General features: G+C 48.2%; 3 protein-coding genes and 1 long non-coding RNA gene across 12 annotated transcripts; 3 read left to right on the forward strand and 1 right to left on the reverse strand.

Annotated features, from left to right (window-relative positions):
* The first annotated feature begins 240 nt into the window (after positions 1–240).
* On the forward strand, positions 241–2321 carry LOC120667426 (tryptophan aminotransferase-related protein 1-like). Its single transcript, XM_039947501.1, has 5 exons — positions 241–443; positions 622–925; positions 1159–1436; positions 1583–1884; positions 1976–2321. Exons 1-5 carry the CDS (start codon positions 241–243, stop codon positions 2158–2160), a joined length of 1272 nt encoding a protein of 423 aa, XP_039803435.1. The 3' UTR covers positions 2161–2321.
* Positions 2322–7905: 5584 nt separating this feature from the next.
* On the reverse strand, positions 7906–14819 carry LOC120664256. Its single transcript, XM_039943388.1, has 7 exons — positions 14407–14819; positions 12910–13191; positions 10922–12033; positions 9100–9406; positions 8730–9001; positions 8337–8650; positions 7906–8203 (listed from the first exon to the last, which is right to left on the reverse strand). The coding sequence occupies exons 1-7, from the start codon at positions 14725–14727 to the stop codon at positions 8022–8024; spliced, it is 2790 nt and encodes a 929-aa protein (XP_039799322.1). The 5' UTR covers positions 14728–14819; the 3' UTR covers positions 7906–8021.
* Positions 12008–12224, forward strand: LOC120664257. The gene is made up of 2 exons (XR_005670823.1): positions 12008–12132; positions 12185–12224. It is a non-coding gene; the product is annotated as an uncharacterized LOC120664257 (long non-coding RNA).
* Positions 14820–15021: 202 nt separating the features above from the next.
* Positions 15022–25152, forward strand: LOC120664255 (leucine-rich repeat receptor-like serine/threonine-protein kinase RGI4). Of its 9 annotated transcripts, none has more exons than XM_039943383.1 (6): positions 15022–15155; positions 15460–15532; positions 15626–17979; positions 18054–18114; positions 18692–24169; positions 24277–25152. In XM_039943383.1, exons 5-6 carry the CDS (start codon positions 21301–21303, stop codon positions 24777–24779), a joined length of 3372 nt encoding a protein of 1123 aa, XP_039799317.1. In that variant the 5' UTR covers positions 15022–15155; positions 15460–15532; positions 15626–17979; positions 18054–18114; positions 18692–21300; the 3' UTR covers positions 24780–25152. The 9 variants fall into 9 exon arrangements, with proteins under 9 accessions (XP_039799317.1, XP_039799320.1, XP_039799321.1 ...); XM_039943386.1 differs by having other exon boundaries at positions 19354–24169; XM_039943387.1 differs by having other exon boundaries at positions 19558–24169.
* Positions 25153–25349: the final 197 nt, after the last annotated feature.

Raw genomic sequence — 25349 nt, forward strand, 5'->3', positions numbered from 1 at the left:
GCGCTCACGCCAACGCCACCAGCGGACGAAGCCGCGAGGAAGGTGAGAGGTCGCGGGCGCCGGAAGCCGACGGCACCAACCAGGGCCGCCGTGCGGTGCTCGCCCACGTCGGGCCCCTATAAAACCGGCACCCCGGCGCAGGGGTAGTAGAGATATAGAGCTCCTCACTCACTCCCCTCGCGTTTCATGGCTTTCTTCTTCTCCCCCCCGTCTCCGCAGGAGTGCTTTGCGAGGGAGGGGATGGCGGCGAGGGAGAGCGCCGGGACGGCGGCGGCGCGGTGCGCCGGGAGGATCGGGGTCGTGGCCTCCGTGGCGGTGAACCTCGCCCTGCTCGCGATGTACATCCGCCGGCGCTACTTCGGCGGGGGCCGATCCGACAGGGAGATCGTCCCCTCCAAAGGCAAGCCGCCGGTCACACCGGAATCCGTCGTGAACCTCGACCAGTGAGTGATCATCAGCAGATCTACCCATCGATCTCCTTCCTTCCGTTCTCTGTCGTCGTCTTGACGAGTCCATCCGTCTCGATCTGTGACGAGTAGTTCAAGATATCTCTATCCATGCATGTCGGGTACTGTACACGAGGGCTTCTTTTATTTCGATACTCGCTCTGTGTTCTTGCAGCGGCGACCCGACCTTGTACGAGGAGTTCTGGCACGGGACGGGCGACCGCGCGACGATCGTGATCCCCGGATGGCAGACGATGAGCTACTTCTCCGACCTCCGCGGCTTCTGCTGGTTCGTCGAGCCCGGGTTCGAGCGCGAGGTGCGCCGCCTCCACCGCCTCGTCGGCAACGCCGTGGTCGACGGGTACTACTTCGTCGCCGGGACGGGATCCACGCAGCTCTTCCAGGCTGCGCTCTACGCGCTCTCGCCTGCCGCAGACGGCACGCCCATGAGCGTCGTCTCGCCGGCGCCTTACTACTCGGTATAGTATGAGCAGATCCATCATTCATCACCAGAAATGCAGTTCGATTATTAGTTTGATTTGAGGTTGAGGAGATCAGATAATGCTCTTATGATGCTCACATGCCTACTACAAGTCCTTGCCTATTTATCATATATGCGTGCATATACCACTTCGGTTTCTGATAATGCTCTGCTTCATACTAATGATTACTTGTTGGTTTATGTAATGCGATCCATGTTGAGCATATGCAGTCCTACCCATCAGTGACGAACTTCCTCAGCTCCGCGCTCTACCGCTGGGAAGGCGACGCCAATAAGTTTAACGGCGACACCTGCATCGAGCTCGTCTGCTCGCCGAACAACCCTGACGGTGGCATCCGGAAAGCTGTTATCAAGTCCAACTCCGGGAAGACCATTCATGACTTCGCCTACAACTGGCCGCAATACACCCCCATCACTGAGGCAGCTAGCCACGACATCATGCTGTTCACCGTTTCCAAGTGCACTGGCCATGCCGGTACAAGGCTAGGGTATGTAACCATCTTTCCATCTAGGTTTAAACTTTTTAATATAATCATATATACATGCATAATACGACATATTTTTCTATCAATCAAAACTAGAAATATCTAAAAACATACTAACTTTGATGATTGTTTCGATAATGCTTTTGCAGGTGGGCGTTGGTGAAGGACGTGGAGGTTGCCCAGAAAATGGTCAAGTTCATGGAGCTAAACACCATTGGCGTGTCCAAGGACTCGCAGCTTCGCGCTGCAAAGATCCTCAAGGCTGTCTGTGATGGCTATGAGCTATCGCCCGCTAAGGAGGCAAACCGCCTCTTCCATTTTGCTCAGCGAAAAATGGCAGAACGTTGGAGCAAGCTTCGTGCTACCGTGGCGGCCTCAGGCATCTTTAGCCTCCCAGATGAGGTCTCTGGCTACTGCACTTTTGCTAAGGAGATAGTCACAGCCAATCCTCGTAAGCATCACACTTCAAATATTGTTAATGAATACATTTGTGCCTAATATTTTTGCTTATAGTTACTTTCTCATTGCTCGTTTCTTTCTAGCATTTGCATGGCTCCGTTGTCACAAGGATGGTGTTCAAGACTTGGAGGCTTTTCTACGTGAGAACAAGATAGTTACCAGAGGTGGACCAAAGTTTGGTGTGGATGAGAAGGTAGTGAGGGTCAGCATGCTTGACACAGACGATGCCTTCAACATGTTCATCGGTCGTATTGCCTCCATAAAGTGAAGGCACAGATATCTTCAAAATCACCGCATGATTGCAAGCATGAGATGCTATTAATGTTGATGAAATGAAAATGTACCAGTCAATTTCAACATTTGCTTGTTTCGTTATGTTATATGTTATAAACATGGCTGGTTGTTATGATAAACTATTCATGGACCCTATATTTGGATAATGATAATTTGCTTTCAATGTTATATTATCGTATTATTCTAACAAATAATAGGGTATACATGAAGTGCTACTTATAAGGACAAATGATTGACTTATTGTATTTGGTTGAATTGAGCTACTGTGTATTACTAAACTAAGCTATTTGTTTGTTGTTGTTTTATTATTTTGTTAAAAGTAGTGACATAACCATACTTAAGAAATTTTTTATTTATATGATTGCAAGATATTATTTTTAGTTACTATTGATATATTATCTTAAGTTTTTCAAAGCTACATGCCATTCATTAAGTAAAACTAAAATCAAATGCCAAAGTATAAGCACTCAATGAAGAAAAAAAATACATTGAGACTATGTAGATATGTTTTTATCTACCAACAATATACATAAATTTGGCTCAATTATTATAAATTTTTAGTTGATCAATAGTTCTTTGATGAACAAGGTGATATTACAGTGGGATGCAATGAATTGAACCCAGTGTGAATTCAATGATCAATTCATCATTGTAAGGAGCCAAAGAATATTTGGATCTTTCAAATGTGTAATAGTCGCCCACCTTATACTACTATCAAATTCATTATCAAATACTTATACAAAAAGGGTTCTATGCATATTTAGTTATTGTAACATCCTCATTTGTTGGAATTAAGCAGAAAGAATTATGAAATGCGAGAACTTAATTAATTACCATGCACTAACTTGACTCTTCAAATACTTACATTTTCACCTAATTAGCATAAAATCCCTTTCTTAAACCATTCCCAAACATGATAAAGCATATGCAAACTCTAGGAATGTCTCATCGTCATTTGTTTTCTGTAGCACATAATTTCCTTGCTTTCATGTTGCAGAATATGAAATTGTCATCTAGCAAACTCTTTGCCCTTGTATGCACTACTTCATCACCTAGCACAAAGCAAAATTTACACATTCCTGCCCTCCTCTTTTTGATGTCCCATGTTCAACGAGCCTGCTTGCTAATGGTCCTAGGGAAAACTTTGTATTGTACATGTACTGCATACATGAAATTTACCATATTAACATGAAATTTATTATTCTAGCAAATAATAGGGTATACACGAAGTGCTACTTATACGAACAAATGATTGACTTATTGTATTTGGTTGAATTCAAATTAAGCTACTATGTATTACTAAACTAAGCTATTTGTTTGTGGTTGTTTTATTATTTTGTCAAAAGTGGTGACATGACCATACTTGAGAAATTGTTGATATTTATGGCATGATCGCAAGATTATTTTTAGTTTTTATTTATATATTATTTTAATTTTTTCAAATATACATGCCATTCATTAAGAAAAACTAAAATCAAATGCCTAAGTATAAGTATTCAGATGAAGATAAAGAATACGTTGAGACCATGTAGATAGATTTTTATCTATCACCAATATACATAAATTTGGTTCAATTATTACAAAGTTTAAAAAATTGGTCAGTAGCTCTTTGATAAACAAGGTATGATGACAATAGGATGCAATGAATTAAACCCACTGTGAATTCAATGATCAAATCATCAGTGCAAGGAGCTGAACAATATGTTCATATGATTTAATTAAACTATTGGATCTTTCAAATGTGTAAGAGTTATTGGCCTTATACTACTACCAAACTCATTATCAAATACTTTTACCAGAGGGTTCTATGTATAGTTAATTTTGTAACATCCTTATTTGGAATTAAGTAGAAACAAATTGTGAAATGCAAGAACTTAATTATCATGCACTAACTGGCCTCTTCAAATACTCACAGTTTCATGCAATTCACATAAATCCCTTTCTTAAACCATTCCCAAACATAATAAACCATATGCAAACTCTAGAAATATCTCCTACTTATTTGTTTCCAGTAGCACATAATTATTTCTTCCTTGCTTTCATGTTGCAGAATAAGAAATCCTCATCTAGCAAATTCTTTGCCTTTGTATGCACTACTTCATCACCTAGCAAAAAGGCAAAATTTACACATTCCCACCCTCCTCTTTTTATGCCCCATCTTCAACTTGAGCTACCTTGCTAGTGGTAGAGCGGATGGTCTTAGGGAATGCTTTGTATTGTACATGTACTGCATACAATATAGATGATGCCTAGATAGTTTTGTGCTTAGTTGAGTAGCAGAGTAGTATGAGAGGTCAGAGAGTACTCTGCTAGTAATAATAGCCTTAGGGTGTTAGCTATAATTGATAGTTATTTGCTAAAAACTTAATTTTTATCTTAGAAATAAAGTTGTGAGGAAGGTTAAATAATAGAGTAACAAAGATAAGGTCATTACAATCTAGACCATACACGAGCGCGCCGACACACACACCTACACTTACACTTACAAGACAAATATTATAAATGGATAAGAGTGCATGGCTACTATCTAAAGTTTTCAATAGTTAAAACTATTTTATCTAGAATTATCAACATACTAGAAAATGAGATTTATGACATCAGCCTAGGATATTTAGGATTCAGAAAAGAATTTTTTGGAAAACCAGGTGTAAAAGGAATTAATTGATGTAATGTTTCGCTGATGACATTAGCAAGGGACTAATAATACATATTTATGAGTAGACTTTGGGGGCTAGGTCAAAAGTCTCAGAAGACACATGAAACAAATATTATAATTTCTCAAATTTTCAACAGCTAGAATAAATGTCTTCCTAACTTGGTTGACTTAAATTATCTCAAGATTACATCTAGGTAGTTGATTTTGATTTGGAAGTATGGGATAAACGACAAAAGAGGTATGCAGGCTTAGTCTCGTCAGTTCACATTTAGATGGATAAGCAAGGTAGCGCCACCCAAAATAGGTAGGCGTTCACCAAAAGTGCATGATGATCCATTGAGGAGAAGTGAAAAAAGTAAGTAGGGGACATGGAGCGCATCAAACAGTTCAATATGTAGGAGATGCAATATGGGAAATGAGGAATGGGCAGGGGCGGAACCACCCTATAGGCGGCGTAGGGCGGCCGCCCCAGGGTACTGATAGGCTAGCCAGAAGACCCTCCACCCCCCCAACCGCCGCCCAATAATTTTGCGGCCACCCATACCCTTTGCCGCCCCTGTCCGAGATGGAGACGAAACAAGTAAGGGGCAGATTTGTGGCCAAGAGCCCACACAGCCCAGTACGAAATAGCAGCCCAAAGGCCAAAACCTACTATTCCTTTCACTTGTTCCAACCTTCAGACTCTAGAGCCCACCGCCCCTCCTCTTCCTCTTCATGTCGCGGCAAACAACAACCCTAGCAGCCACAACCGACGGCGTGAGTGCACGGGTGCACACCAAGCGATACGACGGGACGGCAATCAACGGGGGCGGGCGTGCGGTGAGCAGGCGAGGAATTTGAAGAACTATTTCACGAGTTACAAAGAAATTTCAAACCATAAAAATTGAAGAGTAAACTTGCCAAAGGGTCTTAGACAATCTAGAGGTTCTTATTAGTGCTTTTGCTAGTGCATAGTGATATGCATATTCTTACAACATCCACTATCATTTGAGGCATATGATCACTTCATTATTACTATAAATATTTGTACAGTGCATTGGCTCAAGAACTATAAATTTGTTTTTCAAAATTAAGGTAACATTCTAAAACTTCACTTGAAATTTGTGAGATTGCAATGTATGAATGCGCTAATACGGTGTGAATAGGTGCGATAGCTAGTTGAATGACAACATGACATCAGTGAGTGATTAAGGGTGGAAATTGGTGAGGGATAGTAGAAGGGGGGGGGGGGTAGTGATGTTGGAGGTGAGATCATGGTTGCGGGAGGTTGGTTGTGGTGTTGCTCAATTTGGGACTTGCCACCAGTGGTGCTATTGCACTTAGACACTTATTGGTTGAGCTGGTTGAGAATGAATCAAAGATGAAGATGAGGGCTGGTTGAGCTGGGCCTGACCCAACAGGTGAGAAATGTGGGCCGACAAATTAACTGAATAAAAGAAAGAGATAAATGAGTTGTTGGGCCTGCATCCATCTTGGTTTTGCTTAGCACTTTTTCCTAGTATTGTACAATTGCAAACTTAAACCTAACTCAAAATATTTCGATTGAATAAGAAAACTTACTTTTAAAAAAAGCACTGCACAATGAACATGGATTCAACAAATAATTTATTACCTGTGGTAGTTTCTTTTTTGCATTAAGAAAATATTATCTTATCTTAATCAAATATGGCTTCAACCCTACTGAGGGACATACAAGGATTATCCTGAATCTAATACCATTTAATATGGATGAAACACTTTAATTGGGATTACATGGTGAGAAAGAATGATGCTATTTTCTTTGAGCTGATTGCAGCTTCTAAAGGCAAGAATGTGAATAAAAAATAAATCATGGGTTTTACGTATGATAGGAGTGTGGAGGTTATCTTCATATCTATGCTAGTCTATTTTCATCATGAAAGACCATCCAAGGGATAACAAAGGGGGAATGCCATACCATAAATTATGTTCACTTTTGCTAGATGCTTGGATTTGGTAGATGGATAGAAAGAAAAATCCACTCCAACCCACGCATCACTACAAAGGAACGTTGGATACATGTATGATGAAAATGAAGTTGATGAGGGGTATAAATGTGTATGCATTTTCTCTATCTCAATCTCAACAGGCTCTTCAAAGCGAATCTCACATCGAAGAAGGGTGACCAAGAAATTACTTCTTGGATGGACCAAGTGCATCTCTCTTCAGTGCGTTGACAATATTTGAGAAGAGATCTTCCTTACTTCACTTACACCTAGAAGTTGTCCTTATGCGTCATCATGTATATGATTTAAAAGGTTACCAACATTGTGTCTAGCAAAAAAGCGAAACATGAGCTTATGAATAATGAATCTTTTAGTGTCCAACAAAGAATTTATTCCACCTACTGCACAATCTTCCTCATGAGACGCTTCATGGGAGACATGCCGAATGATCGTTTTCTTTTATGGCGAGTTAAGACGTGGTTTCCTAATATAACCATAATCCCTTATATGTGTTAACAAATGTTAAATGCTAGGACATGATCTCTTGTACTACATAGTGAGTAGATTTCATTAATGATTGGCAGAGTTTGGTCCAAACTGTAGAAACAAACCAAAACTTGCATCTCACTACCAGAAACTCATAGTTTGCCGTGTACCTGATATTTTGTTGTGTGCAATATATCGGGCACACGGCAAAGCGGTTCTTTGCCGTGAGCGGCAAATAAAGCACACAACCGGGAGGATCTGCCAGAGGCAGTTGCAAAGGCTTATTACGACATGTTGTCTTCGGAACATAAACTATTTCACGAGCATACCGATGTTTCTCAATTGGACGCCATCGGATGCATAATGACCCTAAAGTCTCAGCGATCGGAATGGAAGTACACGATAATGAAATGGTTGATGACGAGGACGTTGGAGATGAGGTTCATAATGTGAAGGACTTATAGTTACTTGAGCTATTACAATTAGGGGTTGATGACGATATTCCTCCTTTGGAGTAGATTTCATTAATGATTGGCAGAGTTCAGTCCAAACTGCACAAACAAACCAAAACTTGCATCGCTCTCTACCAGAAATTAAGATTAAACCGAGAAAATGAACACCAAAATCGTCCAGGTTCAATTTATTCCATGATGGTTGCTTGCTACCACTCCATGCTTATTCATCAGTCCGTTCAGTTTTCATTTTTGACATGTCCGTTCAGTTTATAATTTATATGGCGGAGAGGCGCTGCACAAGCATGTCGAACACTTGGTCCCTGTCCAGCATGTTGATCCTGACGCACCTCGCGTCTCCTCCGAACTGCTCCCCGCCGCGCGCCACGATCTTGTGGCCGGCGAGGAACTCGGCGCAGTCCTCCACGCCTTCCTTCTCGCATCGCAGCCACGCGAATGCTGCAAAAACAAACCGAATCCGAGGATAGTTCAGAGTGTGGAAGACACAATGCATGACAGATACTGGTCTGCAAAGCATCGATCTCTGTGTTGAATCATGCAGTGGCAATGGCGAATTGCAGTTGGTCGTTACCAGGACAAGCTGTCACGGTTCGCTTGTTGAAGTTGCAGTGGCCGGCGGTCTCCTCCGGCAGGCTGAAGGCGCCGGAGGCCGCCACGGTGGCGCGCAGGGTGCGCCAGCGCTCCTCCATGCGCCGCCGCGCGAAGTCGAAGAGGCGCGGCACCGTAGCGCCGCTGTCGCCGGCCGGCGGGGTCTCGTAGGCGTCGGAGACGACCCCGAGGATCTTGGTGGCGCGCAGCTGCGACTCCTTGGACACGCCGATGGTGCTCCGGTCGACGAAGTAGACCATCTTCCTGGCCACCTCGGGGTCCTTCACCAGCGCCCACCTGAGAAACCGCCGCCGTGTCGTCGTCAGAAATGCACCGGAGCTGCTGCTGGCATTGCATGCCGGGAATTCGGACATACCCGAGCCTCGTGCCGGCGTGGCCGGTGATCTTGGACACGGTGAAGAGCATGATGTTGTGGGCGGCGCGCCCGGTGATGGGCGTGTACTGCGGCCAGTAGTACACCAGGTCATGGATCGCCTTGCCGCCGGCGACGACGGCCTCGCGAACGGCGCCGTCGGGGTTGTTGGGCGAGCAGACGAGCTCGATGCGCTCGCCGCCGGCGAACGTGTTGGCGTCGCCGGCCCAGCGGTAAAACCCCGAGAGCTGGAGGTCCGTCTGCGGCGGATACGACTGGCTCGCCGGGCAAAATCACAATCAATTTGCTTGCTTTCCATGATAATATATAGCAAGCAGTAAGACTACTAAGGCTCTGGGTTGAGTGATCTCACGGAGTAGTACGGCGCCGGCGAGACGACGGGGACGGGCTTGCCCCCGCTCGCCGTCGAGCTGAGCGCGTACATAGCCGCCTGGTAGAGCTGGGTGGCGCCGGTGCCGACGACGAGGTGGTAACCGTCGACCACGGCGTTGCCGACGACGCGGTGGAGCCGGCGCACCTCGCGCTCGAGCTCTGGCTCGAGGAACCAGCAGAGCGCGGCGTCGTCGGAGACGTAGCTCATCGCCTGCCACCCGCGGATGACGGTCGCCGCGCGGCCCCCAACCTCCCGCCAGAACGCCTCGTACATCGTCGGGTCGCCGCTGCACCCACGGCAAAAACCAAAGCTTTGAGACCATCACGAGCAGTTAATTACCTAGTGCCGCGGCGTGGCGAGAGAAGATGGATGAGCGGGCGCGCACAGCTCGAGGCTGAGGACGGCGTCCGGCGCGAGCGCGACGGCGTGGTCCGGGTCCTCGTCCTCCGGCCGCAGCGCGACGTCGTCCTCGCCCGACCTCGCCACGCACCCGCGGCGGCGGCGGCGGCTGGCTTCGACAACGTAGCCGCGGAGGAAGTACGCGAGGGAGGCGGCGTTGCACAACAGCGTTGCCCACACGGCGAGCCCGGCCGCGCCGGCCAGCACCCTGTCCATCGGCGCGCGCGCGGAGACCACCTGCGTTCTCGCAGCGAGAGCCTTGGAAGCGAGCACGGCACTGTTGACGGGGAAGCAGCGCGGCAGCCTTATCTTGCGGCTCTGCTGACGAGGGCGGCTGGCGAGCAGCAGCAGGAGGCGGCCCGCCCCTGGATTTAAAGCCCTGGCCGGCGCTCGCGACACGCATCGCACTCGGCCGGTGGCGTGCCGCGCCGCTGGACGACGACGGGAGAGGCGAGGAGGTGGAGGCGGCGGTTGCTTGCGGGCGACGGCGGCCGCGCCTTTTTGCGGTGAGCCGGCGAGGTTGTTGCAGCCAACTTTGGAGCGATCGATGGCGGCGAGCTAGCTTGCAGCGAACTTTGGATGGATCATGGATCGATGGGGCTGGAGCAGGAGCAGGGGGCTCGTGCTGCGTGGTCCAGGGCGCTGACATGACAGAGCTATCCATCCAAATCCAAGCAGCACCGGGCGTCCGGGCATGCCACAAGGAAGAAAGTGTTGCAAATAACGAGCCAGACAAAATCTTTCCTGAATTTATTCAGGAAAAAAAAACTTTCCTGAGAGGAGGAATTCTGATGGTGATTGAACGGCAGGGATCGAGTCGAGCTGTGACGTTTCTTGGATCAGTTGCACGCGACGGGGGTGCAGGAACATGCTAACATCATCAGAAAAGAAAAGAGAAAAGTAAAGCTCTGGTACAGCGATAGATCACACTACGCTACAGACCTTTTTTGAGCTACTGGACGACGACGACGCTTGGCAACGGAAGCCTAGAGCAATCACCAGCCTCGAAGGCTGCGTCTTGCAGCTGCCAACGCCAACGTCGTCTGAGAATCTTAAAAAAAAAAGTCGTCGTCTGACGAGATCGTCTCGTCTCAAGCACAATAATACAAGATGGTGCACCACCGTCCAACGGGAAATCACTCGCAACAGCGACAAGCGTCAAGTACGCTGGCACAGTACAGAGCACGTGAACATAGAACATTCAGATAACAAAAGAACAATGGCCGTTCGTGCATCATTTTAACTGCGAGTAACAGTAGAAAAAATACAGTGGATGTCGTTGACAGAAGACTCAATGGTTGGTTCCATGGCTGTTCAGCAATATACACAGGGCCGCGCTATCTGGCGCTCTGCTCACGAACCGGCCAGCACCGGCCCAGGCAGCTCTGCTCACCGCCCGTACCAGCTCCTCTGGGGCTGGGCGTCAGCATCGTTCATCAGCTTGTCGAGCACCATGTTCAGGTCCACGTTCTGCCCGTTCTCCGTCAGCTTGCGCACGGTCGCCCTGACCTGCTCTTTCGAGAACCCCATCGTGGCCACCTTGTCGATCACATCGTCAATGGGCACTCTGGTGCCGGAAGAAGAGCCGCTCGTGGAGCTGACTGGCGCAGCCTGGGGCAGCACCTGAGCTGTGAGAAGCCTGCCATAGCCGCCGCTTCCCCCGGGAGGGGCAAAGGGCGAGGGCGGCTTCATTCCAGCGTTGCCACGGTGGGATGGAGACCCGGTGTAACCATAAGACTCGGCGAAACCACCAGCACCCGGTGGTTTGTATCCAACATTGTAGGGCGGTGGTGGCCCAGAGTTTGGCCTGACAGCAGGAGGCTCGTACATGCCAGGGTTTTGCCCGTAGAAAGGAGCAGCGGGTCCACTAGGGGGTGGAATATAAGGGGGTGGTGGGCGTACATTTGGTGGATAGCTCTGGGCGGGAGAGCCATATGGTGCTGGTTCTTCGGGCTGCTGGGGCACTGGGGGTGGAAGTGCAGCTGAGGGATTAACACTTGCAGGAGGGGGAGGTTGAGAATATTGAACAAACTGTGGTGGGATTTGGTAGTGCTGGGGTGGTGGTGGCTGTGCCGCCTGAGGCTGCGGAGCTGGTGGAGCTTGGTATTGCTGATGAGTGGCCTCAGTTGGCTGTGCTGATTGGGGATAATAAGATTCCTGTGGTATGGACGGCACTGAAGGTGCTGGCAGAGCGGGTGCGACTGATGGAACCTGGGGATGTGGTACATGGGCAGGGAAGTGAGTTGGAGGTTGGTTTTGAATTGGGGGTGGAGGTGGCGCGGTTGGAGCAGGAAGGACAGGCAGTGGTGCTGGTGGTTGTGAAGGGGGAGGGGCTTGGTTCTGAAATTGAATGGGTTGCAGGGGTGGAGTTGGCTGCTGCCGCGAGTCTGCCTGCCCAGCATCAGTATTTTCTGAATGAACATCCCCTGCATTGGGCACTTGGAGCTTAGCTAGTACGATCTGAGTCTCGACAATTTCTTGCTTGTCACGCAAAATCTGCACACCTGCTTGAACCTGCAAGTTGTGAATAGAGGGTTAATCATGGAACTAAATATCACAACTGTTATGGAATTATGGTACAGAACAATTTGGTTAAAATGAGCACCAAATGAGGTGTTGCCTACAATACAACAACAACAACATAGCCTTTTTTCCCATTGTAGAGGTGTTGCCTACAATGGTCCAGCAAATTATAACAGAAAAAAATAAAAAATAAAAATAAATGACCAAAGAGTGAAACATGGCGCATGAACACACATAGAACTATCAGATGAAGAATATGTTATACAAATGTAAAAGGTAATATAAAAGGAAACGTAATGCAGGACAGCATGCAAAAATGGTATTCATATTATAGATAACATTCACGTAAATAAAATCGATCTTGATACATCTACATGCTTTCACAACCTTGGTTGGGGCTGAAACAAACTTTGTACTAACACAGAAACTCAGATGGTGCGTATATTGCCCCAAGCAACCTTACAGATTAGCCAATATATGATACAACATATTCCTAGAACAGACAAAGTTAGCAAATGCAAACAATGATGCGAGTAAGCGAGTTTAAGTGTGTGACCCAGCTGCAACCTATGAACCGCTAAGAATAAAAATAAAAATGATAACAGTGCATAAAAGTGATAAAGGTTGAATGTCATAAGTAAAACACACAAAAATGTATAATAAAAACGCTTGATTATAGTCACAAACACAAACGAGGTAAAAAGGAGAATAGAAATTGCATAGGAGAAAAAATACCCTCATCTTGAGTATCAGAACTAAATAACTGGCATTTTGTTATGACAGCACGGTCCATTCTCCAGCGCAGAAAAGAGAGAGGGGATACACAGGGAGGGGAGGGGTTAGACAGTTATAGCAACATAATCTTACCTCACGCAGTGTGTTCTCAAATTGCCTCAGTTTTCCATCAATACTTCCATTATTGTTACCGACTGTTAACTTCAGCTCACCAACAGAGTTCTCGAGATGGTATGTCCTGTCCTCCAGCTGCGAAAGCCTTGAGCTTACACCTTCGAGTGCATGAAGAAGATTATCAGCATATTTCTTCATGGTACGATCGATATCCACTATAGTGACTGCACTAAAGTTGCTCCCCTCTTCTTCATGATTAACTTTCTTTAGCGCATGTTGAGGCTCCAATACACCAGAACTCTGCATGTAGGAGAAGGTAAAAGAATGGGTAAATACCTCACAAGGAAAGTGAAAAACAGGGCAGTGATAACAATTATAACCATGTGAATTGACAAACAATCATGCATCATATTGAAAAAGACGATATATACAAGAGTGGTTATTTCCAAATTACAGAAACAGATGAATGAATGGACTGGTTATTCTGTGTCCCTCATGTTAGAAATTAAACAGTGGTCAATAAATTGCATGAACAGAACAAATGATTCTTGTATTAACTAAAGAAAATAAGAAGCATATACTATCGTTAATACATAAAGTGCGTATAATGGTGGCATGGTACTGAATTTGAAATCACAGATATAGTGCTGAATTTGAAAGCACAAGTATATTGCTGACTTTGCCAACACAAATACATATGAATTTGAAGTATGAATGTAGTATGTCAGCCTATATCACTCAAAGTTCAACAATGCTGGATGAACAAGCATAAGGAAGTTAACACACTATGAAATGAAAGATGTTTTTTCCCCTGAATGTAGTGCACACTGCCAATAAAGAAAAGCTCAGCAATTAATTTTTGTCCTAAGTCCTAACAAAATCATAGAAAACAGCATTCATATGGATGCACTTTACAGAAAATAAAAATGCCCATGATCAGCAAGTGTATCCACAGAGAGCACAGAAGCAAGGATGCAAACATATGGAGCACTGCTTTGAAGACGCCAAGGACACAAATATATAGTGGATTATCCAGATATAATTTGCTACTGAAAGATGGAAACTATTTTGCAAGGTGTTAGAGAACTCATATGGATAATAGCCATTTGCAAATTATGTAAAGAGCCTAGGGCTTTGTGTATTGGATAGGACAAGCAACGCCAACACATAAACAAGAAAATAAAGAGATCATACACACTGTAGATAAAGGAAAATAAGCATCACATCTGCATGTACTTTTTTTTTTTGTGGAGAATCTCTAGGCACCAATTCTCAGACATCGGGGCCAAAAAGGCTACTTCCAGTTTATCTTTCTGATGGCAGCAGAAAGTGAGCAACCGTACCGACTCCTTCATTCCCAACGGAATCGTGAACTACGACATCACCGGCTACGAAGCACGCGAGCTAAAAATAACCTTGACAAATTTTGTTCGATTTGCGAGTGAAGGGGCACTTTGAACAGATCTATCTATCAGCTGAGCCGTCATCGGCGCCGGCGAGTGAGCAGTATAGTACCTTGAGGGGGTTGGGGGACGCGTCCTTGGAGTCGAGCGACCCCCAGGCGCCCGCCGCAGGGGCCGAGCCAACGGGGACTGCGCTGGTGGCGGGGCGGATGGGCTGGAAGTCGTAGCTGGGCAGCACCTCGTCGGCGCTGTTGCCGTTGCCGTTGGCGCCGCCGTAGTGGGGGCGGTGCGCGTGGCTCTCCGCCTCCTCCTGCGGGTCGGGGCTCATCAGATCGGCCAGCCCGCCGCCGCCGGACGCCGGCGGCGAGGACGCGGCGGCGCCGGAGGCGGCGAGGCCCTGGATCTGCTTGTCCATGAACTGCGACGCGTTCATCCCGGCGAGTCGAGGGGAGACGCGGCGGCGGCGGATCGGAGCTGGGCTGTTTGTTGGGGGCGGAAGCGGAAGCTTATGCTTGAGGAGGGAGTCAAGTGATTAATTATTTAATTAATTGATTTCTTAGATTTTTTTTAGGGGAAATCGATTTACGCCTTGGAGTCCTTTTCATAGCATTGGGCTAGGCTGCCCTGTCAGGGCCTGGTTATCATTGGGTATTGGGCCAAAACCGATGATGGGCCTATAGAAGAAATTGGTCCGAGTGAAGGAGCGGCCCAATCGAAATGGCGAAGAGCCGACGCCGCCGACGACGAGCAACGCGCCCCCCCCCCCGGTCGGTTCCTCTACTCCGCCCCGCCTCGTTCCGGCGGCGGCGGGATCGGGCCGGCCGCGACTCCGGCTGGGCCCTTTCGCGGCGCAAACGCGAGGTACTAGACCACACTCACACAGCTGGTGGCTCCTCGCCTCCTCGCGACTTCTCTGCAACCGATTCGCGCTGCCGTGCAAGTCGAAGAGATCGGAGAGCTCTAGGGATTCTGAATTGCAAGAGTGGTTTGATTTTCGAGTAACTCTGCCGGGATCGATCTCAATAAAATAGAAGATACTGATCGTTTTGTTGTTTTTGTTGTTTTGGAGTTGTAGGAGTGTGCTTTAAGTTTAAGATGCCATCATTCATTCCTTCATGATTCATGAGTTCATCATAGCTAAGTTGATCCTTTTTTGACTGTGCAGTGGCAGCAAGCATCCTAGGATGATGCGCCTGGCATATATGTACAAGAGCAGCTCCATGGATTGGAGTCTGGAGGTGACATTTTGAGTAGTACACACAGCTACCTGGTCCCCCCCCCCCCCCCCAATTAACTAGTGATTTTACACCAATAGTGACCCTGTATTGCAGCATCCGATGCCCATTGCCTGTGGGGAGTCGATTTCTTCACGGGATTTCAAGATCGCTTGACATGTGAATCCTTTGTCTACCACCTTACTGCTGCTGGTTATACAATGTTAAAAATTTCAGAGTATTGATCTTTTTCTCCTCATTTTGATTCTACGATTGTTTCTGCTTCTTGTTCTCTTTCCCTTGTCCATCCTTTGGTAATTGAATGACTCCTTTGAGTCATCTTTTAGATGATGGTCATGGTGTCAGGCGGGCTGCGGCCTTCAGAGAGAAGATTAAGTAGTGAGGGATAGATCGAAGGGGACTTGTGATCAGATACTGCTAATTTCAGGTGGCCTGGCCGCCTGGCTAGCAGAGAGTTGAGGATTTTTTTTTAAAAAAAAATTAAACTTGTTTAGCAGGAGGCCGTGCTTGTGAGCTGGAGAAAACAACTTTCTCATCAATTAGCATTTGGATAAATTAAAGTTCGGCGTGACATCAGATTGGCCCGCCTTTTGGACCATGACATACTCCCGGGTTCTACCTTTCTGCTTTGCAAAAAAGCTAACTTGACTTCATTTTTGTCTTATTTCTTGGATCATGGTATGCTGCCATAGTTCTTTCTTTTTTACACTGCCGAAGTGTAAGTCCACCCATACTTTTGTGACATTCCTTCTTCTCTTTAGTTGTTATATAATTACAACAATGGACAGGTACCTTAATTTCAGGAAGGAACCTCTCTAAGGTGATGCAATCCATCCCGCAAATTGTTACGTTTAGTGCAATATCACATTTGCTCGTCTCTGCAATGCTTTCCCATAAGTCCCTCACAAAGTTGCTTCCCATAAAGTTTCCAAATGTTCCTGATCATATAAGCTCGTTCTATACCTTAGCTGTTTTGTTATTCCTTCATCTATCATTAAGATAAAGTCAGTCCATTAACTGTTCCTTTTACTGGCTGCTAGACTCTGTACTTGAGTTCAGGGGCACTGTCAAGCATGGTGAATGCATTTGTACCTACTCTCTCCTTTGTCATCAGTTCTTAGGTGTATTTTACTGTAGATGCAATTCTCTTTCAAGGTCAATGCAAGGATTCTGACCTCTGTTTTGGAAGCATCATACCTAGGAATTTAGGTTTCTGTATCATGTCGTCATTTGACCATGGAATCTTGCAACTATTCAAGAAACTAACATAGGGATATGCTGTACATGAACTAGAACCTTAGTACGATGACTCGATGAGTAATGTTTTAGAATATTATATAACTATCTAAATGAAGAGCGCAATTCTTATTTTGCATGAGATCAGTGCAAGAAAGTTGTGGAACCACCGCGAGTAGACATGTCCCATTTAATCTCATACCTAATTTGTGCTGTCATCCAATAATCCATTTCCAATGTCATAGACACGCAGTGAAAAGCAAAGCTAATCTTTCTTGGAATCGTTAACTACCTTCTAGTTTCAAGCAACGAATATGCTTATGTGCTGCATAATTATGTTCATATCAGTGTAAAATGCACGCACCCACCTCAAAAACAAAATTAATGTGCATATGATAAAAGCTGATTAGGTCACAAAGTGGAGAAAGATGGTTACAGCTATACTATATGGATACTTTTGGTTTAATTGCTGCTTAGAGCGGAAAGAGATCAAAGGACTCCGCTCCACTACCCATAAAACCCGGGCACTGCTCTCGAGATGTTCTCTAAAGAACAATTATCTTGGTTAATTAAATTAAATAATGACTAAATATGTATAGCTTCAGTGTGATGGACCCTTGCCAATTTTATATTGGAGTTTATAATCATTCCACTGTGCACACCAAAGAACTGATTGATTTGAGTAGTCTGCAACTCTATATCTGTATTTTTGATTGTGCAGGTTTACAATAGGAGTTGTGGAAGGAGAGGGGAAATTGTTTCTTGCAAGCCAGTTGATGGAAAATAGGCTAATTCACAATACATCAGAGTGCAATTTATCACTATCTAATCATTCCATACTGTTGATAATTTTTTTCTATTCATGTCTTGATGAAGAAAGCATATGATCTGGATTTGTGGTCAATGATATTTATATTGAAGATTGATTTTGGTACAGAAAAATTGATTTTAATCCATGGTTTATTTGCAAATGAAATGATTGCATAATTTCTGCCTGGCATTCGTTAGTTAAACATCTGAAGCTCAGCTACTGCTCTGGAGTCTGAAGTTTATTTTATTTCTAGAATTCTGCTTGTAAAATGAGGACTTACCTTATTATTGCTCCTTGAGTTTGTAACTGAGAAGGCTTCTATCGTTTTCTCAAGCATGGCAAGGCTACAAATCTGAAGAACAAAATATGTGTTAACCCTTCTAGCTTCATATTTGAACGGCAGGTACATTTTCTTTTCTATCAGTTGTGCTTGGCTTCAGTTTCTGGTACCATATGCTTGAAGAGCTTCATTTCCAGTGGCAGATGGGGCATCTGTTTTCAGAAACACCACAGGGTGGAGTCCATAATATTTCAGCAGGTAACCATTTAGAAATGAAGTGCTTGAAGTTCTATTTCATTTCTATGAAAAGAACCCAGCAATCAAATGCTTCAGCAAGTGTCCATTTTGATCCTCTCTGCAGCTCCCTTCGAAATGTGGAACATACCAATGAGCAGGCGATTCTGTTTGTTTTCCCCTGTCTAGGCATCACTAATCATGTGATTCATTTTGCTGATTCATGTCTACCCTGCCCTTAATTGCTCGGCATTAAAGTATTAAACAAATGTCCACCTCCCCCAATGATATCTGTGTTTATCTGTTCCACCACCACTTTCTCACATGATGTCTACCCTTGTCCTTGTGTATTCTATTCTCCATGTCTTTAACCTCTCCATGTGTCCTACCACCTCACCACCCCTCATGCCTAGATTCTCTCCTTGTCAATGTCTCTCATGCAGTCATGTACACCATTTTCATCCTTACTATTACTTGCAAGCTAGCTTTTGAATATTTCAGTTCTTTTGTTCATACTCTCTCTCCTTTTCCCTTTTAGTTTGAATTTTGTGCACCTTTGCTTCTCCCAATCGTAAAACTCACCTTAGCTTTTGGTTTGTAGGATTAATTCAATTTGGCTACAACCCTAACAAAAGATGAATCACATGATTACCAATAGCCACACCATGTCTACAAGGGCTTAAAAAAATGGAATATTGTTGGGTGGATGCAGTCACGCGGCAAGTATCTCCATTCTCCAGTAGTCCACTGCCTCACGTGATCGCTTGATCACTTTTGCTTACGAAATCAAAGATAAATATGCCATATGCCATGCTGAGATACCTTTCAACTACTGGTTGATTAATTACCGCTATTCGTAGCATGCACAAGCACCATACAAAGAACAGATACATTGACATTTTGCCAACAAACCTGCCAATGCCATATGCATCAAGGTACAAACTGGAGCAGGTGAACAATTTTGTGTCGGTAGATCTAGATCAAGATGTGGTGAAAAACCTTGGAAACTGTGCACTGTGCAAATGATTGTACTTTTAAAACTTACTCTTCTATCATATTCAACAAGCATAACTTCCTCACTTCATTCTGCTTCCCTTGCATGTAAAAAATTGTTAGCCTTTCAGTTTGTACCAGCTTTCAGCTTCCCTGCTTCTGCATTGGTTACCCATAATTTTCATGAACTCTTCTCATAGATTGATTCATGAGCACTGTTATGTGTCTTGAGATTTTATCAGCAGCAGTTAGTGTACTATACTTTGTCAGGTTCATCGATCAATGGCAATGAGTGAGCATTGTTCCTCAGCCTAGTCAATCAGAGCATGAGTATCAAGTCATTAATTTCATGGATTACTGATGGTTCTAGTTCGACTTTAATCTCTGTACATGTATGTTATCAGAGGTCAGGGCACTTATCTCTGTGCATCTATTCTTTTTTACAGTAAGCAGTTTGTACCATAACCTTTTCAGGTAAAACAAGCAGCCCTGCAACAGAAGTTCTACTTCCAATGTAAATCCCCTGCAAGTTCCATTATCTTCTATAGGATCGGGATCGGTAACGCAGCAGTGGTTTCTCAGAACAGCTCATTTACCAATGGGAATTTGGAAGTGCAGGAAGGTAGATCTAGATCTGTGTGCCTGCAAAATTTCCTGCCCTTTTGCCAGTATATATATTTCATCTGCTGGATGGCGGCTTCCTCTACATTAATACCAAGTACAAGGGGGCAGTAATTAACAAAGCATTTAACAGTGGAAAGGCAAGATTAGATCTAACCCAGGGCATGTGACAGCAGCTCCATTGAGGGGTTTGGATCCAATCCTCCCAGTATAATCTGCCAAGGAACAGCCTCTGCCATTGAGCTTTATATAATTGTTACTGCATGGAATGAACTGGCTCTCATTCACCTCTGTGCCATGTGTTACCACTGGGTCACCAGCTGTGATGTCTCCTTTTTAACTTTCAACTCTGGAGATTCTTGCTACCACAGCAGTTCAATTGTCACCCTGAAATGATTGTAATTACAGTGCAGGGCTTGCTGGTTGTTTATGCCAAGACATTAAAGCAATAGCTATTGTGTTAGGTAACAGTGAATGATCAACAAAGTGGATTCAAGAGAAATTTTATTCATGTGCATTCAAAATTTCAAATAAAAAAAGAATACGAAACTTCTGTGATAGTACGTTTATGTTCTGGCATGAATGGAACTCGTCTGAAATCTGAATCTGCCTCCTTATTCAGCTGAAAGATTTTTCTTCACTTTTTCAGCAAATTTTACTAACTCTGTTCTAACGTTTGCAGTTTGTGGATATGCTCAAGGCACGTTGCGTGGAGTGAACGATAGAACTTTTCAGACTTCCAGCGATACTGCAGAAGTCCATTTGATCGATGTATCCATTTACTGCAACTTCACTCCATTTCTTTCAAGTCTCAGCTCTTGTCATTCTTCTGTTCTATAACTTCAATTGTGACCCTGCAAAACTTAAAACTGCAACCAAGCCTTGCTTGCTGTCAAAAAAAAGCTACTCTAACCGCCTGTTAATTTATCTTATCCCCCGTTACACACAGGCTTTCCATGAAGTTACTTAACTGTCTTCCTGATCTGATGCGGCCGGTGTGGCGCTGCTCTGAGGTGAGGCACACCATCTTTTCCTCTGAGCATCAAAGCTGTTACCGCCATTAAAATAAAAACTCTCGCAAAGCAATTAGTCGTTGGTGTGTGTGATCCCTACCCAAAATTTTTAAATACCTAACCCTCCAATCCTACCAGTAACCTAGCATTTAGCACCAGCAATTACCCTGCACTAGAGGCCACAAAGATGGACAGAGGTGTATGCAGTGTGCAGCACTGACCTTGGATCCAGAGATTCTGCAGGCAAACAAACACGGCCTCCATTGCTCCATGACCTCATCAAACTCTACGCTCTTTAACCTCCTCCCACCCCTCTCAAACATAGCCTATTTAGACCTTACTTTCTTGTTCTTACTGCTAACCTTTGGCCTCCCTCTTCCCTGCAACTACAAGCATATAAAAACCTTGCACCATCTCCCATGGCCTCTCTTTCTCTCTCTTCGCCTTCCTCCTCTGTTTGTACTAGTCTTGCGACATAAGCAAGACCAAGATTTGGGGGGCAATTAGTAGTAGTACATTACACTCTACAGAATTATTGTGTTTTTGGTCATATACTTACAATTCAGTACATGTGTGCTTGTCTATGGGTCTTGGTGTTATGATGACTAGAAGAAGCAAATGGCGGGCGGCGGCGGAGGTGCCGCTGCCCATGGCGTGCACGGTGCTGCTGCCCATGGCGTGCACGGTGCTGCTGCTGTGCGTAGGCTGCGCCGTCGCCGTGGACGAGCAAGGCGCAGCGCTGCTGGCGTGGAAGGCCACGCTGCGGGGCGGCGACGCGCTGGCCGACTGGAAGCCGAGCGACGCGTCGCCGTGCCGGTGGACCGGCGTGACGTGCGACGCGGACGGGGGTGTCACGGAGCTCAGCCTGCAGTTCGTCGACCTGTTCGGCGGCGTGCCGGCCAACTTGACCGCCCTGGGCGCCACGCTGTCCCGGCTCGTCCTCACCGGCGCGAACCTGACGGGGCCGATCCCGCCGGGGCTCGGCGAGCTGCCGGCGCTGGCGCACCTCGACCTCAGCAACAATGCACTCACGGGGAGGATACCAGCGGAGTTGTGCCGGCAAGGGAGCAAGCTCGAGACGCTGTACCTCAACTCCAACCGACTGGAGGGCACACTTCCGGACGCCATCGGCAACCTCACGGCGCTCCGCGAGCTCATCATCTACGACAACCAGCTCGCCGGCAAGATACCGGCGGCTATCGGACGGATGGCCAGCCTCGAGGTGCTCCGCGGCGGCGGCAACAAGAACCTCCAGGGCGCGCTCCCCACGGAGATCGGCAACTGCTCCCGGCTCACCATGATCGGCCTAGCCGAGACCAGCATCACCGGGCCGCTGCCGGCGAGCCTCGGCCGGCTCAAGAACCTCACCACGCTGGCCATCTACACGGCGCTGCTCTCCGGCCCGATACCGCCGGAGCTCGGCCAGTGCAGCAGCCTGGAGAACATCTACCTCTACGAGAACGCGCTGTCCTGGTCCATCCCGGCGCAGCTCGGCGGGCTCAAGAAGCTCACGAACCTGCTGCTGTGGCAGAACCAGCTCGTCGGCATCATCCCGCCGGAGCTCGGGTCGTGCCCCGGGCTCACCGTCGTGGACCTTTCACTCAACGGGCTCACCGGCCACATCCCAGCGTCGTTCGGCAACCTGGCGTCGCTGCAGCAGCTGCAGCTCAGCGTGAACAAGCTCTCCGGCACGGTGCTGCCGGAGCTTGCCCGGTGCGGCAACCTCACCGACCTCGAGCTCGACAACAACCAGCTCACCGGCAGCATCCCCGCCGTGCTCGGCGGCCTCCCGTTGCTGCGCATGCTCTACCTCTGGGCCAACCAGCTGACAGGCACCATCCCACCGGAGCTCGGCCGGTGCACCAGCCTTGAGGCGCTCGACCTGTCCAACAACGCGCTGACGGGTCCCGTCCCGCGGTCGCTCTTCGGCCTGCCGCGCCTGTCCAAGCTGCTGCTCATCAACAACAGCCTGTCCGGCGAGTTGCCGCCGGAGATTGGCAACTGCACGTCCCTCGTCCGGTTTCGGGTGAGCGGCAACCACATCGCCGGCGCGATACCGGCCGAGATAGGCAAGCTTGGAAATCTCAGCTTCCTCGATCTCGGTTCGAACCGGCTGTCCGGCGCTCTGCCGGCGGAGATATCCGGGTGCCGGAATCTCACGTTCGTCGACCTCCACGACAACGCTATCGCCGGCGAGCTGCCGCCGGGGCTGTTCCAGGACCTGCTCTCGCTCCAGTACCTCGACCTCTCCTACAACGCCATCGCCGGCACCCTCCCGTCGGACATCGGCATGCTCACCTCGCTCACGAAGCTCATTCTCAGTGGCAACCGGCTGTCCGGGCCGGTACCACCGGAGATTGGTTCGTGCTCCCGGCTCCAGCTCCTCGACGTCGGCGGCAACACGCTTTCCGGCAAGATTCCGGGAAGCATCGGCAAGATTCCGGGGCTGGAGATTGCTCTGAACCTCAGCTGCAACAGCTTCACCGGCACGATCCCGTCAGAGTTCGCCGGGCTTGCAAGGCTCGGGGTGCTCGACGTGTCGCACAACCAGCTCTCCGGTGATCTCCAGACGCTGTCCGCGCTCCAGAACCTCGTGGCGCTCAACGTATCCTTCAATGGCTTCACCGGTCGGTTGCCGGAGACGGCGTTCTTCGCGAAGCTGCCCACGAGCGACGTGGAGGGCAACCCGGCGCTGTGCCTCTCCCGGTGCGCGGGCGGCGCCGGTGACCGCGAGCGCGACGCGCGCGTCGCGATGGCCGTGCTGCTCTCCGCCCTCGTCGTCCTCCTCCTGGCCGCGGCGCTCATCCTCCTCGGGCGGCACCGGCGCGCCGTAGCCGGGCGCGCGGGCGGCGAGGACAAGGACGGCGAGATGTCGCCGCCGTGGAACGTGACGCTGTACCAGAAGCTGGAGATCGGCGTCGCGGACGTGGCGCGCAGCCTGACGCCGGCGAACGTGATCGGGCAGGGGTGGTCCGGCGCGGTGTACCGCGCGAACCTCCTGTCGAGCGGCGTCACCGTCGCCGTGAAGAAGTTCCGGTCGTGCGACGAGGCGTCCGTGGAGGCGTTCGCGTGCGAGGTGAGCGTGCTCCCCCGGGTGCGCCACCGCAACATCGTCCGGCTGCTGGGGTGGGCGGCCAACCGCCGCACGCGCCTCCTGTTCTACGACTACCTCCCGAACGGCACCATCGGCGGCCTGCTCCACGGCAGCACGACCGCCGTGGTGGAGTGGGAGGTGCGGCTCGCGATCGCCGTCGGCGTCGCCGAGGGCCTCGCGTACCTCCACCACGACTGCGTGCCGGGCATCATCCACCGCGACGTCAAGGCCGACAACATCCTCCTCGGGGAGCGCTACGAGGCGTGCCTCGCCGACTTCGGCCTGGCCAGGTTCGCCGACGAGGGCGCCAATTCGTCGCCGCCGCCGTTCGCCGGATCCTACGGCTACATCGCCCCGGGTAAATAGTAGTAAACTTTAAATCTGCCGTCAAAATTCGCCGAACGAGCACCGAATTGCATTATTGATGGCTGGCTATCTCATCTCTATCTGATTCGACGGACGCAGAGTACGGGTGCATGGCCAAGATCACGACGAAGAGCGACGTGTACAGCTTCGGCGTGGTGCTGCTGGAGATGATCACCGGGCGGCGGCCGCTGGACCCGGCGTTCGGCGAGGGGCAGAGCGTCGTGCAGTGGGCGCGCGACCACCTCTGCCGGAAGCGCGAGCCCATGGAGGTGATCGACGCGAGGCTGCAGGGCCGGCCGGACACGCAGGTGCAGGAGATGCTGCAGGCGCTCGGCATCGCGCTGCTCTGCGCCAGCCCGCGCCCCGAGGACCGCCCGATGATGAAGGACGTGGCGGCGCTGCTGCGCGGCATCCAGCACGACGACGGCGTCGACGCACGGAAAGCCGGCGCCGAGGCGGCGGCGGCGGGGGTGAGCAAATTGGCCGACCCGAAGCAGCCCATCTCGCCGAGTAAACTGATTGCTCTCGCCCTGCCAGCCCAAACGCAAGCCCAGGCCCGGGAAAGTTCAGGGTCACAAAGCCTGCTCAAGAACCGGGAGTGATCTGGACAGATTGGGCCCACTAGCAGTGTGCGGTGTTGAGTACGGAACCGAGGGTATGCATCCCGGGGGACCCGTAGAAAAGATGGATGACCGGTCGGTCATAGCTGTGGTTTGCTGTGAAAGACAGAAAAAGTAGTGCCATGGGGGACGCGTCGTTTTGCTAGGCGCACCCTAGTGTTGTGGGGTGCCAAATGGAATCTTTGTGGTAGGGTCTTTAGTGATGATAGCTGATCCATAGATGAGGGTTCATGAGTGATGAAAAGCTAATGATGTTTTGTACCATAAATCCAGCATAGTGCGATGGAGGTTAGTGTAAATTATACATGATTGGTAATAATGCATCTGTGATCATTGAAGACGTTTGCCAAAGAGAGCACATGATCCCCATATCCCCTACTGTCTTGTTTCTTTTCGTTCTAAATTGTGGACCACGCGTGATTTGTGCTCCATTAGTCAGTTGCTCTTTTTCAGAGGTTGTGGATTAGTTTGTACTTCGCACTAATGGGACTACATTTTGAATTTGAGCCATCTAAATATCTAATGGCTAGTGCCACTTTAGCTTGAAACATG

This window comes from Panicum virgatum, chromosome 3N (assembly GCF_016808335.1).
Source record: "Panicum virgatum strain AP13 chromosome 3N, P.virgatum_v5, whole genome shotgun sequence".
In the NCBI taxonomy this organism is placed as follows: domain Eukaryota; kingdom Viridiplantae; phylum Streptophyta; class Magnoliopsida; order Poales; family Poaceae; genus Panicum; species Panicum virgatum.